Source organism: Scyliorhinus canicula, chromosome 1, assembly GCF_902713615.1.
Source record: "Scyliorhinus canicula chromosome 1, sScyCan1.1, whole genome shotgun sequence".
Classification (NCBI taxonomy): Eukaryota; Metazoa; Chordata; class Chondrichthyes; order Carcharhiniformes; family Scyliorhinidae; genus Scyliorhinus; species Scyliorhinus canicula.
In genome coordinates, this window is record NC_052146.1 from 17938151 (window position 1) to 17953431 (window position 15281).

Sequence of the window (15281 nt, forward strand, 5' to 3'; positions counted from 1 at the left end):
GGTGAGGTAGCCAATTGGATACAAAATTGGCTTGGCGACCGAAGCCAAAGGGTAGTTGTGGAGGGTTGTTTTTCAAACTGGAGGCCTGTGACCAGCGGTGTGCCTCAGGGATTGGTGCTGGGTGCAGTGTTATGTGCTATATATATATTAATGAATTTGATGAGAATGTAGGAGGCATGGTTAGTAAGTTTTCAGATGACACCAAGATTGGTGGCATAGTGGATAGTGAAGGAGGTTATATAAGATTGCAACAGGATCTTGACCAATTGGGCCAGTGGGCCGATGAATGGCAGAAGGAGTTTAATTTGGATAAATGGGAGGTGGTGCATTTTGGTAGATCAAATCAGGGCAGGACCTACTCAGTTAATGGTAGGGAGTTGGAGAGAGTTACAGAGATCTAGTGCTCCAGGTTCATGGCTCCTTGAAGGTGGGGTCGCAGGTGGACAGGGTGGTGAAGAAGGCGTTCAGCATGCTAAGTTTCATTGGTCAGAATATTGAATACAGGAGTTGGGACATCTTGTTGAAGTTGTACAAGACATTGGTAAGACCACACATGGAATACTGCATTCAGCTCTGGTCACCCTATTATAGGAAGGATATTGTTAAACTAGAAAAAGTGCAGAAGAGATTTATGAGGATTCTACAAGGACTTAATGGTCTGAGTTGAGAGGCCAGATACACTGGGATTTTTTTCCCTGGAGCGTAGAAGGCTTAGCGGTGACCTTATAGAGGTCTATAAAATAATGAGGGGCATAGATAAGGTCGATAGTCAACACCTTTTCCCAAAGGTAGAGGAGTCTAGAACTAGAGGACATTGGTTTAAGGTGAGAGGGGAGAGATACAAAAGAGACCAGAGGGGAAATGTTTTCATACAGAGGGTGGTGAGCATCTGGAATGGGCTGCCAGAGGCAGTGGTAGAGGCGGATACAATTTTGTCCTTTAGAAAAACATTTAGACAGTTACAAGAGCAGGGTGTGTATAGACGGATATGGGCCAAATGCAGCAATTGGGACTAGCTTAGTGATAGAAACTGGGTGGCATGGACAAGCTGGGCCGAAGGGCCTGTATCCATACTGTAAACATCTATGACTCTATGAAGTTACTGTGAAAAGCCCCTAGTCGCCATACTTAGGCGCGTGTTTGGGTACACAGAGGGAGAATTCAGAATGTCCAATTCACCTAACAAGCATGTCTTTCAGGACTGTGGGAGGAAACCGGGGCACCCGGAGGAAACCCACGCGGACGTGCAGGATGCGGACGCAGAACGTGCAGGCGCTGCACAGACAGCCATATTTGTATTATGGGGGGAGGGGGGTCCTCTGGTGGATTTTAGGGACATCTATATGAAATATCCTTAGCCTACCATAAGGTCCACCGCATCAGATCCAGGCTGGCAAATACGCAGCAATCCACACCCACGTGAATCCCGGCCTAGAGGGTTGGAGCATTACGGAGGTGTGGAGAATCCAGTGTCCAGCTTGTTACTAGGATGTTACTAGGATGCAAATGGATTCCTTTGCCAGTGCAGGGCGCGAACCTCGATGCCCAACACGAGATTCTCTGCCCCATCGGGAATTCCACGAGCAGCAACGGAGAATCCCCCCCCCCCCCGAATCTGCCCCCCCTCCATATATTTCTGCGCCAATAAAGCTAAGCTGCCTCCTAATGTGAATATTGCATGGGCATGTAATTATTAGCTGATAAGTGAGGAGTTGACTTATACTAGTTGAATATAGGCCTAAACGTGCAGTCAAAAATGGGTTACAGCCGATAAGGTTTGTAATGTCAATTACATTGTTACGGTTTGGAGAAACAGGTGAGAGACATTGGGCGGGATTCTCCAGTCGCCGACGCCGAAATCGCATTCGCCGATCGGCCGGAGAATCCCCGTTCATGACCAAATCGGGGCCGGCGCCGTTTCACGATGCTCTGCCCCCTCCAAAGTGGCATACTCAGAGAGTACGCCGCCTGCCGTATCGACGACCTCAGGACATTGCCCGAGGCCCACCCCCCGATGCTCCGTCCCCAACCGGCCAAGTTTCCGATGGCGACGGTAACATGTGGTGTCATCCATCAGGAACCCGGCACGGCGGCTGCAGACTCAGTCCAGCGCCGCCACAGTTGGCAGAGGGGCGATCCGCGGGCAGCAGGGACACTTTATCAGGGGCTGGGGGCACTGTTGGGTGGTGGTCCGGGGCATGTGAGCCAGCCAAACAGGGGGGCACTATTTTGTGGACCGGGTCAGCGCGCGGCTGACGCCTTGTTGCACGGCATAGCCGCTGCAGGCCGCCGCCGGGCGCAATCGCGGCTACGGACCCGACAATTCTCGGGGCCGTATTGGCACCTAGAGTTGGGAGTTCTACGCTGCCTCCCTGCTAGCCCCCAGCTAAACAGAGGATCGGTGGCCATTTTACGCCATTTTTTCAGTCGTAAAACACCACAGTTCTCCCGCCAGCCTCAAAATTAGAGAATCCAGCCCAAGTTGTCATATAAATAGAGGATTGTCCCGACTGACTGCCCCTGCACTGTGGCTACATTTTCAGATGAATGGTGGGAGCTCGGGGTGTCTGCGGGTACACTTCAGGCCTTCCACTACTGGTGGTGTAAGGACAATTTGGTTGAATGAGTTAAGTTTCCTTTTGACATATTATTTTAATTACAGTGCCCCACCAGGGGCTGTCACCCTCAGTTTAGTTTCTTGATTACCGGTTTTATTAAAACAGTATAAGTGGGGGATGGGCGGGACACTGGGTTGCGTGGGGGGAGAGACGGGTAAGGCTGACCAAGTCAATAAACTCTCAATAAAGAAAAGCTCGGGGTCTTGGTTTCTGGCTTCACCAATCAGCTTGCGGCCTATTAGTATCTCAAACACCAGGTCACCTTAAATGCTGCGATCTATGGTGGATCGCACCCAGGCGTTCGCTACTGTACCAGTGACAGACGTGAGAGCTTCACAGGTTCCCTGTCATAGGTGTCAAGTTTTCAGCGAACAACATAACCGGCCCCAAGAGAAGTCCCCGGTGGCATTTCTCGTACCAGCCGCCCCGAACAGGCGGCAGAATGTGGTGACTAGGGGCTTTTCACAATAACTTCATTGTGGTGACAATAAGCGATTATTATTATTATTAAATTGCTGTAGGGTGGATGTTTACACTCATTCAAACATCACCACCTGATAATTTTTACATCACATGTTACTAATTTACAGCTTTACCACATAACTCGTTGAAACAGCATTCCCCTCTCTCAGAAACCGTGTAACAGATGTTCCTGTGGCATGGTCACAAATCCAGGCTCTTTTTATGAAAACGGCGTTGATCATCTCCTCAATCGTGTTCTCCTGCTGAGATTTCTAATCTCTGAGAGTACTGGGAATTAGAATTCCTGATTATACCGCGAACATCTACGAGGACCTAAATCAAACGGGTCTGGATTTGCAAGAGGTACTTTGGCACATTCGAGAGATTCAAATGGCGTCCGGAAGGGTAGGAAGGGGATTCCAAAAGACAACAATGGTTACACCCAAATAAAAAAAGGTCTACCTCAAATCTCTTTAGCTGAGCCCTCTGGAACTCGAGCTTGTTTTCAAGATCACAGATGATAGCTTCCTGTCGGCTTACGATGCCACGCTCCACCATCGAGTGTTCCATATAGTCGATCCTCTTCTGAGCAATCTGCAGCTGTACATTTGAAAAGATTAATGACGCAGAGAGAGATGGACTTCAACATTGACCTACTGCACAGGTAATGGCAAAGAGGGTCAAATGAATCTTCATAGCTTTGCAAGAGATGTCATAGATCAGACATCTGCAATTCTCAACTTTCACCTTTTTCCTAATTCTGTTCGTTAATTCTCCAGTAGGGGGTGGAAAGGTGACGCCATTACCATGGCAATGCGTGCTTCAAATGGGCATTCTGATATAGTGTTATTCTGTATCGTGCGTTCTTTTTGTAATTCCAATGAAGAAATCTAAACATAAGCATACTTACAACTGCATTAATAATTGTAGATAGAAGGTGTAATAGACCTAAATTCAATTCAATTCAAGGGCAGCACGATAGCACAGTGGTTAGCACCGTGGCTTCACAGCACTGGGGTCCCAGGTTCGATTCCCTGCTGGGTCACTGTCTGAGCGGAGTCGCCATGTTCTCCCCGTGTCTGCGTGGGTTTCCTCCGGGTGCTCCGGTTTCCTCCCACATTCCAAAGACATGCTTGTTCGGTGGATCGACCATGATAAATGGCCCTTAGTGACCAAAAGAGGTTAGGAGGGGTTATTGGGTTACAGAGATCGGGTGGAAGTGGGGGCTTAAGTGGGTAGGTGCAGACTCGATGGGCCGAATGGCCTCCTTCTGCACTGTACGTTCTATGTTAGAAGCCTAATTGACTTCAGCCGTGGTGTACCATCCAAAAGACGCACTGTAGGGACTTACCAAGGCTCCTGAGGCAGCACCTTCCAAAACCACGACAGGGCTGAAGGTACCTTAGGGGCTGGTTTAGCACAGTGGGCTAAGACAGCTGGCTTGTAATGCAGAACAAGACCAGCAGCGCGGGTTCAATTCCCGTTCCAGCCTCCCCGAACAGGCGCCGGAATGTGGCGACTAGGGGCTTTTGACAGTAATTTCATTGAAGCCTACTTGTGACAATAAGTGATTATTATTATTACCTGGGAACCCCACCACCTGGAGGTTCCCCTCCCAAGTCACTCCCCATCGAGACTTGGAAATATATCACCGTTCCCTCGCTGTCACTGTCCTGGGATGGTGGATGCGCCTAACAGCATGGTGGATGTACCTACGCCACACGGACTGCCGCAAGAAAGCAGCTCACCGCCATTAGCAATTGGCAATAAATGCTGGCCTAGCCAGTGAAGCCCGCCGCCCTTGAATCAATTTTCAAAAAAAATAACAGGATCACAATCACAAATGGTTGTTCAATAGTAGTTTCTTAACTAGTCAATTACTGAGTTTGGCAGAATAGGAAATTTAGGGTATTTCACTGTTCCTCGTGAACTCTTTATTGACCTTGAGCAGAGAGTTGGGAGGCCACCATCAAATACTCTAACAAGCTACAACAGAGAGTGATGGGGCATGTCTTTATTTCTGTCCAGTGTGGTAAGGGATTGACCAATGGGGTAGCTTTTCCTCAATAGTGTCGCAAAGCAAGGGAGAGCGAGAATGTAACACAAAATTCATGTCCCAAGAAACTTTCAGAGAATCAGGACTCACAGAGGCAGCTCTAAAAACCTTGGCGGAAGCTATTTGTCAAGAGCTACAGTTGGAGAGTTTATCAATCGAGGAGGGTACTGGAAAGGAGAGTCGGAAGAATGGTTTATCAGCAAAAGTAAAGTACTCGGTGTTCGATGTCTAGCAAGGAATCCACAGAACTGCTGGTGGCTTGTCCAACCCAGGATCTTTATTAATACACACGTGGTGAGTTCACGATCAGATACAAAGCAAGGTATCATAGATTTCATAGAATTTACAGTGCAGAAGGAGGCCATTCGGCCCATCGAGTCTGCACCGACCCTTACAAAGAGCACCCTACTGAAACCCATCTATCTACCCCAGGGGTGGGCAAACTTTTCCGTGCAAGGGTCACATTCAGAAATTCACAATTTTAAAGGGCCGCATAGTATATTAAGTAAAATAATTAATACTTTGAATAGCCAAAATAAAAGGTCTTTAAAGAAAAAAAAGCACATTTATTTGAAAAACAAAGTAACTCAGTAAGTAACAGAACAATGTCAATGAGAATGATGCATCTGACTGCAGTCATTTACCAGTTTGTTGAAATCAGGTGTCAGGTTGCTTGTGCTGATCCTTAACACTGACAGAAGCACAGCCCAGCCAAGTCAACGATAAAAACGCGTGTAGTGGGGTGGATGAGTGGGGCTGCCTTATTGGTCGGTTTAGTTGGGTGTGCGACCAATAGGAGTCCAGGTTACAAACAATAATAAGGCTTATTGTTTGTAACCTAGACTCCTATAGGTCGCACACCCAACTAAACCGACCAATGAGACAGCCCCACTCATCCACCCCACTACGCGCGTTTTTATGCGGCCCGCCAATGAGGTGCCCGGAATCATAACCGGCATTTTTGAAAAGCCGCCGGGGAAAAGCCGCTGAAGTAAATGCGCTTATTCAATAAGGCAGGGTCGGAAGTACAAAGGTTGGGGCTCAGGGTCCACGTATAACTTGGCGATGGCCCCCTTAATCTTGCCCAGGCACTCCTGAAAGTCTTTCCCAAGGCTTTGTAAAGTCCTTCGGTGTCCATCCGGAAGATCTGTTGGCAGTCCAGTCGGAGGCGGTGTAGCTGGCCAGGGCCCAGCAGATTCGGTCTGGGTTTCTGCACTATTATTAACGGCAGCCTAACAGACTGCTGCCCATAAGTACGGGGTGATCGCCGTGCGCACTATGGCTAGGGGGTTCCCCTGTATAGGTCGCTAATCTTGCCTCGGTGTCCAGCAACCCAACTGTTGAACTGCAGTCTTGGTCTGCTCCCTTATAACTGAAACTGCGGCCCCATGTCCAACTCTATCGCTAATTGGTGGCCAATTATCTTGACAGTAATCCTGATGGGGGCAACTCGTGGGGCAGCAAATAATTCAATTGCATACACTCCTCGTCATCAGGTTGTTCTAAGTGGAGGGTCTGGGCTCTGGGCTGGCATCTCCCTCAGTTAGGGCAGCAAATATGTTTGCTAACCTGTGGTTTCCTATCCCTCCAATTTCGCCAGCCACATCACCTGGTGTCCCACCTGGTTGTAGAGACCCATGGCCATCAGGCCTGGTCCTGATGGTGTTTGGGCCAGGGCAGGGGTCTGGGACTCCCAGCCCTGTGCTCCGGAATGGGGGGGGGGGGGGGGGGGGGGGGGGGCATCCCACACTGTTTATCTCAATCCATGACATTCCCTGGAATCATAGAATCATAGAATTTACAGTGCAGAAGGAGACCATTCGGCCCATTGAGCCTGCACCGGCCCTTACAAAGAGCACCCTACAGAAGCCCAGGTATCTACCCTATCCCCATAACACACTAACCCACAGTAACATTTTTTGGACACTAAGGGCAATTTATCATGGCCAATCCACCCAACCTGCACATCTTTGGACTGTGGGAGTAAACCGGAGCACCCGGAGGAAACCCACGCAGACACGGGGAGAACGTGCAGACACCGCACAGACAGTGACCCAGCAGAGAATCAAACCTGGGACCCTGGAGCTGTGAAGCAACGGTGCTAACCACTATGCTACCATGGAGTTTCTCGACTCCCTTCTCTGCACCCTTCTGCGAGGATCTGATCTAAACTTCCTTTTTCAGGTCCAGCAATGGTTGGGCCAGCAATTTCCTTTGGGTTGCCATATTATTTACCCCGCATACAAGGTGGTCTATCTTGGGCAGAGATGGCCCATAACCGCAAAATTCTGTCAATTTGTGCCACAAGCACGGTAGCAGACTTTCTTGGGGTCCTTTCGACCTCATTAAATCAATACCTCTGTACTTTATTCGATAAGTGACGGCTTAGGGCCTCCGCCCCTCAGCAGGGAAGCTCGTACTCCAAGAAGCTCACGGGGAGATTAATCGGGTTGTCCCTATGGGTCCCCTGGGGGTTATAACAGAGAGGAAGGTAAACATAATCATGGGTACCACTGAGGGACTAGTTGGCCACGTGTTGATCTACCTGGACTCCAGACAGATGGCGTGTCCTATTGGAGGGTTCGGCTCAGTTCTGAGGTGAAACATCGGTGCGTGAGCCGGAAGTGGATGATCAAGAGAATGTTCAGTAATAGGGAACAAAAATTACAACGAAGATTTTAGAACTGGATTCTCTCAGAAGTAGAGGCTTGAAGCAAATGATGAGCAAGGATGTGGCTTGGTTGTTAATGAACATTCAACAATAATTATTTTTGTCTTCTTCAAATGGATCAAAACTTTCAGCATCAAATATCCAAACTTTTGCAGAGAAAGTGAATTTATAAGGGCGGCAGGGTGGCACAGCGGTTAGCACTGCTGCCCCACAGCTCCAGGGTCCCGGGTTCAATTCCGGCCCGGGGTGACTGTCTGTGTGAAGTTTGCACTTTCTCCCCGTGTCTGCATGGGTTTCTTCCAGTTTCCTCCCATAGTCCAGAGATGAGCAGGTTGGGTGGATCGGCCATGATAAATTGCCCCTTGGTGACCAAAGGTTAGGTGAGGTTACTGGGGATAGGGTGGAGGTGTGGGCTTAAGCACAGTGCTCTTTCAAGGGCCGTTGTAGACTGGATGATTCTCTGATTCTATGTGAGCACATTTAGAGTCAAGAGTTTTTACAGCACAGAAAGAGACCATTCAGCCGGTCATGGCCGTGCCAGCCATCACACATCTACCTACTCTAATACCATTTTCCAGCACTTGGTCCGAGGCCCTTGCATGCGATGGCATTTTAAGTGCCCATCTAAATACTTCTTAAATGTCATGAGGGATCCTGCCTCTACCACACTTTGGACAGCGAGTTCCAGACTCCAACCACCCTCTGGGTGAAACCATTTTTCCTCACATCCCCTCTAAACCTCCTGCCCTTCACCTCAAATCTATGCCCTCTGGTTATTGACCCCTCTGCTCAGGGGGAAGCGTTCCTTCCTATCCACTTTACCTCTGCCCCTCATGATTTTATACACCTCAATATCTTTGAGGATTGGAGTTTTTTTAAATAAAGCAGTTTATTGTTGACGTGGCCTACTTTATGTAATTCCTTTGCCCTTTTCAGGCTCCAGCAACGTGTCACATAATGACTCAGTAAAAAAGGTGGCAGATGTGTCCCAATTTTACTGGTTAAAAAAAAAACCTCAACACTATTGCCGTCTTAAACGGTGTTACTGGTTGTGCCCTTAATAATGCATTAATATTTGATCTTCAGGAGACATTAACTCGCTGCTCGAATATCAAAATATTGTGCAGCTCATTATAAGATCTATCCATTATCGTAGCATAAAGGTTACACGCAATTGTTCAAAGGCAAACTAAGACAGTAGCTCTGGTCAATTTGCACAATGTAGGCACAGCAGCTATCTTTCCACTTCAGCTCAAAAAGAAAGGCTGGGATCTGATCTCAGAATTTGATTCATTCACCTAAAGCCAACCTTAAGGTCTCCTACCTTTTCCTCAAAACTTTGCTTTTCCTTTGTAGCTTCTTCCAACTGACGTTGTAACTCCTGTATCTGGGCAATGTCATTGGACGACTGGTGGTGAAGAGCAAAAGGAATTAGAACTAAAGAAAAATTAACATCAGCCATAAAACAATGTCACTTTAAGAATCTGCAAGGCTTCTCCTGAAGAAGATTGCGATCAGTGGAAACTCTTTCAGTGGATGAAGCTTCTTGCATGCAGCAAGACCTGGACAATAATCAGGCTTGGGCTGATAAGTGGCAAGTAACATTTGCACCACACAAGTGCCTGGCAATGACCATTGCCAACAAGGAAGAACCTATCCATCTCCCCCTGACATTCAATGTTATTACCATCACTGAATCCCCCGCTATCAACATGCCGGGGGTTATTAGTGACCAGAAACTGAACTGGACCGGCCACATAAGCACTATGGCTGCAGGGGCTGGTTTAGCACAGAGGGCTAAACAGCTGGCTTGTAATGCAGAACAAGGCAGCAGCGCGGGTTCAATTCCCGTACCGGCCTCCCCGAACAGGCGCCAGAATGTGGTGACTAGGGGCTTTTCACAGTCACTTCATTGAAGCCTAGTTGTGACAATAAGTGATTATTATTATTACAAGAGCAAGTCAAAAGCTGGGAATTCTGTGACACGTAACTCACCTCCTGACTCCCCGAAGCCTGTCCACCAGCTGCAACACGGAGGTCAGGATGGTTGCACTCAGGAAACTAAACACCACCAGGACAAACAGCCCATTTGACGGGCACTCTGTCCACCACCCTGTCCACCACCTTCAAATCGGAAATTGCAAACCACCTTTGTACAGTTTTGGTCTCCTTATTTAAGGATTCGCTCAACTCATACTTGGAATGGGAAGATGATTAGCACTGTGGCCTCACGACGCCGAGGACCCGGGTTCGATCCCGGCCCGGGTCATTGTCCGGGTGGAGTTTGCACATTCTCCCCATGTCTGTGTGGGTCTCACCCCCACAACTCAAAAAGATGTGCAGGGTAGGTGAACTGGTCACACTAAATTACCCCTTAATTGGAAAAAAAAAGAATTGGGTACTCTAATTTTTTTTTAATGGAAAGGTTGGACAAATTGGGCCTAAATCTCTTGGAGTTTAGAAGAATGAGAGGTGATCATACTGAAACACATAAGAGCCTGATGAGAATCGACAGAGCGAATGCTGAAAGAATGCTCGCCCTTCTGGGAGAGACCTGAATGAGGGGACATGGTTTAAAAATAAAGGGTCTCCCATTTAAGATGAGAAAATTGTTTTCTCTCATTGGGTTGTGCGTCTTTGGAACTCTCTTCCACAGAGAATGGGGGAGAAAAAAATCTTTGAATATATTTAAGGCAAAGGTCAATCGATTCTTGACTAACAAGGGAGTCAAAGGTTATCGGGTTGAGGCCATAACCAGGTCAGCCATGATCTTATTGAACAATGGAGCAGGCTCGAGAGGCCGAATGGCCTAATACTCTGCATTGTGTTCCTGTTTCATGGCAAAGTGTTCACAGTAGTAATTCCATATTTTCAGGTTGTGCCTCAGACAGAGAATTGTGAAAACGGTTAACTGAGCTGAAGCTGAGGCTATCAATTCAAAGAAAATGGGCTGGATTCTTCGTTTCAACGGCTAAGTGCCGGCTCGATGGGAGAATCCGCGGGAGGTTTACGTGGAAACAAATCGGCGAGAACCCCTCGCCAATTCCGGTACCGGTGAGGGGCTAGCACCAGCGGCAACCGAAAACCCCGCCCCCTGCACGGAAAACGGCTGGAGAATAGCCGGTTCCCCACAGCCCACCCCCTGGCCACCCCCCAACAGTCCCCCTAGCCCTCGCAGAAGCGCCCCCAGCCAGTGAAATGGATCCTGGTCGAGTGTAGCGGCGCTGGGCCCAGTCCGCAGCCGCCGCGCCAGGTTCACGATTTGTGTGAGCACACGTGTCCTGCGCCGTCGGGAACTTGGCCCATTGGGAGCGGACCATCGCAAGCGGGCCGGCCAGTGACACGGCAACGCCGTTGCAACGACGCGCGATGCGCAGCGCGAAGGTGCCATTTCCAAGGGGCTGGAGCGTGGCTGACCAGCGTTAAACCGGCGCCAACCCCGTTTCGGTGCCGGACCCCATTTTCCGCCCGATCGCTGAACAAGATTTCGGCGTCGGGCAACGGAGAATCCCTCCCAATATCTTTAAGACAGGACAACATTCTAGAGTATACATAATTAACGTGAGCCAAAGATCTAAAGGAAGTACTGTTCACCACTTTCAATGTAATAATAATCTTTATTGTCACAAGTAAGGGCCTGCCAGCAAGAATAGACAAAGTCGTCTGCCTACCTGAGCAATAAGGTCCTTGTGTTTTTTCATAAGTCCATTCAGATCCTCCTGGTCTTCCTCAAGACGCTTCAACAGATCGGCCTTTTCATGCTCCAGTTCGTTCAGCTGCTCATCGGCCTACCAGCAAAGAGGTAAAATCTCACTGAAGGACAAACCATTTCAACTTTAAAATCTTTCTTCCTGTCTAGTTGCCTCAGTATTTGCAGCTTAACCAGATGCCTTATGCTCCGCGTCCAGGTTCTTTCCTCAAATCCATCAATTTCGCCCGCTTTCCTCTCTGACATTTTGGCTACACTGCTTGATGGGGCAGCACGGTGGCACAGTGGTTAGCACACCCCTCACAGCGTCAGGGACCAGGGTTCAATTCCAGCCTTGGGTCACTCTCTGTGTGGCGCTTGTACGTTCTCCGCATGCCTGCATAGCTTTCCTCCGGGTGCTTTGGTTTCCTCCCACAGTCCAAAGATGTGTAAGTTAGCTGGATTGTGCTTGATAAGTTGCCCCTTGATGTCCAGGGATGTACAGGTTAGCTTACGGAGGCGGGGTGAGGGGGAGGGGGGGGGGGGGGTGGACCTGAGTAGAGAGCTCTTGCGGAGGGATAGTGCAGACTCAATGGGCCAAATGGCCTCCTTCTGCACTGTCGGGATTCTATGTTCAGTCTGTAAAATGGGCAAATAATGATTCCTCTCTCTCTCTGTCTGATCTAAAAACAGGTGAGCTTCTGCAGGCTGGCACTAACCCTTCAGAATTTCCAATAATGGGTGGAATCTCACGCTCTTACCAATCTTGGTGGTGAGCTTAGAGGTGAGAAGGGCATATACGTGGGCAGATAGTGCCATACCCGAACCATTCCCCCTTCACACCACTGTACAAATTACATTCTGCGCAAGAAGGCCCACAGTTGGACTTCCTGCCCCGCCACCAGTTGAAGCCTTTAAGTGGCCAAGCGAGGGTCTCATGGTCTCATGGTCTCATCTTGCTGCTGCAGGATTAACTTAGCCACAGGTGGGCCTGCCACCCACAAACTGTAAATCCACCTCTGACGCTGGGACAGTCTAAAGTGGAAGTAAAAGGAAAGCAAGCACGGTCAGAAGCTTGGTCAGTGGGGGGTGGTTAGGGAGGGTCAGAGATTGAGGGGGCTGGACGTCAGGGTGGGAAGGTCAAAGGTCAGGTGCGGGAGGTAGAGGGGGGGAGGTTGGAGGTCGTGGTCATAAGGTCAAGGGTCGGGGAGGTCAGGAGGGTAAAGAGGTGGGGGTCGTGTATGTGGATCATGTCGAATCCATGGACAGGGTGGGGTTATGGTCGGGTCCACGAATTGGGGGGGGGGGTTGAGTGGAAATTCTTGGTGGGGTGAAGGGGGGAGGTCAGAAGGGTGAGGAACACCATGCTTGGGCAGGGGTAGGGCCACGTATTCAGGGGTGTGGGAGAGTCACTTGGAGGATCAGTGATGGGGGGGGGGTACAGTCCCTTGGGATGGCAAGGGTGTGGGAGGGGGGCTGACTGGAGCCTCGTATGGTGGCAGGAGTGTGTGTGGGTGTGGGAGGGGGTTGAGTCCTTTGGGGTAGTAGGTTTGGGATTTACAACAATCACCCAGAAGTCCTTCTGCACTGTGAATTCTATGAAGTTAGAAGATGATTTAATTCTTTAACTTTTTCTGAGTCACTATTGTTATAACCGTGGTGGAACCATCTGAAATTAGTAACTTAAATCCCATTCTCGATTGGTTCCTAGCCCAACGCAATTGCCCAGCAGGCGTTAGTGCTTCTGAGCAATTGCCATATTAACTCTTACCTGCAAAATTCCAAGAGGGATTCTCCAGCACATCTTTGGGGCAACCCCAAATGCAACCCTGGGGAACTCGGAAGTTATGGTCCAATAATGTAGCCATTACCTCTAATGGCACAATGTGAGGCCCAAATAGGGCAAGATTTCAAAGCAAAATTACATCAACATGCAGCTAATTTTCAAAATTCATAATCCACTGCACGCGTGGCAGCACGGTGGCTGAGTGGTTAGCACTGCTGCCTCACAGCACCAGGGTCCCGGGTTCCATTCCGGCCTTGGGTGACTGTGTGGAGTTTGCATGTTCTCCCCGTGTTTGCGTGGATTTCCTTCGGGTGTTCTGGTTTCCCCCCCACATCCCATAGATGTATAGATCAGGTGGATTGGCCATGCTAAATTGGCCCTCAGTGTCCAAAAGGTGGGATGACTGGGATAAGGTGGGAGAGTGGGCCTAGGTAGGGTGCTCTTTCAGAGGTTCGGTGCAGACTCGATGGGCCGAACGGCCTCCTTCTGCACTGTAAATTTTGTGGTGATATGCATCACCGTACATACACAAAGGGTTAATGTAAATACACTGCAACTAAGTAAACACTAGAGGGAGCACCGGTGATGTCATGATATGCAAACATGCAGCTAATGAACGCTTAGAATAGGACACAACCAATGAGCAGTCAAGACACCCAGAGGTGGCATTACCACAAGGGGGCATTACACAACCCATATAAAAGGACGGGGCACACATGCTCTGTCTCTTTCCACAAGCGACACTTAGAGAGTAGGACAGGGGCAGATCAGGAAGCATCACACCCACCACGTGGCTTAGAGCAGACTGGTTAGTTAGACTGAGTTACTACAGCAAGATTAGCAGGAGAGTCAAACTCATAGAGAACTGTGCTGATGGTTCAATAAATCACATTGAACATACTTCAAAGTCTGGAGTATCTTTTGGTCAAAGCTGCATCGAGTTGCAGCCTGTGTTATCCCAGAGTACATAACACAACACATTCTATGATTCTATGATAAGGCGAGGAGCCAGAAAAATGGGTTTAGAGAGGAAACTGAGCTATAATTTATCTCCAGAAAAAAAAACAGGAGTTCAGTTGCGAAAATGTGCTGCTTCCCAGAATTTAGGACCAATGCTGCCAGGGATGTCTGCACTATTAACATAATGCAGCAGCTCCGATTGCCCAGGGCAACATGCGGCCTGTCATTTTAGCTGTCCGTACAGATTCGTCTGATGCTGCAACCATTTTCGGTACGAGAGAACAAAGGCTTTTGCAAACCTGCACCGCTGACAAATTGCAATAATGGTTCCAGCACCGGGGGAAAGGTCAAGGAGCCTGATCCGAACTGGGGAGGAAGTCCACCAACGACATTAAACATTCAAACATTTAATGTGCAGGGGGAGGGGGCCGGGGGTGGGGGGGGGGGGGGGGTGGGGGGGGAGGAATTCTGGAACTTTCTCTGAGCTGATTTGAAAGGAGGGCGGTAGGCAGAATGATGCCAAAGGAGACATTATTGGAAATTATTCGGCAGAAGGAATGCCAAGTTGAACTGAAGGTGGGGGGGGGGGGGGGGGGGGGCGGGAGGGGGTAAAGAGATGGGATAAACACCGGGAAAATTGTCACCCAGAGGGAAGGAAACAGGTCAAATAGCCCCCAGATTGTGAGTATAAGCTGGGAGTGCAGACGCAAGGACCAGAATGATCCCTCTCGGCGCTGCATCATTCTTTCGCTATCAGAGACGAGGCAAGCTGAGTGGGAGCACCAAAAAATGGAGTTTGCGGAGGACACGATATATATATTTTTTTTAAATGGTAAAAAGGATAACTCCTTTTTGATGTTAGATGAGAAGTTAGAGGGATAGATCGAGGTGCCTGCATTTGATGTGCCTGCTTTCATATTGGACGGAGCGCAGACAAGCTGAGGCGACACAACATCACACAGACGCAAAATAGAAGCAACAAAGAAAAACAAAGCAAAATGGATCCGAGCCGAATGTTTCAGATAGTCTTATCTTTTTTT

General features: G+C 48.9%; 1 protein-coding gene across 4 annotated transcripts in view; it reads right to left on the reverse strand.

Annotated features, from left to right (window-relative positions):
- Positions 1-15281, reverse strand: part of LOC119974608 (unconventional myosin-XVIIIb-like) — a 390682-nt gene that overhangs the window by 69233 nt on the left and 306168 nt on the right. For all 4 annotated transcript variants that reach the window (XM_038813932.1, XM_038813847.1, XM_038813761.1 and 1 more), the window contains 3 exons: positions 11479-11595; positions 9132-9215; positions 3543-3680 (listed from right to left, as the gene is read on the reverse strand). In XM_038813932.1, the coding sequence (XP_038669860.1) occupies positions 3543-3680; positions 9132-9215; positions 11479-11595 (339 nt within the window). The remainder of the gene's footprint in view (positions 1-3542; positions 3681-9131; positions 9216-11478; positions 11596-15281) is intronic.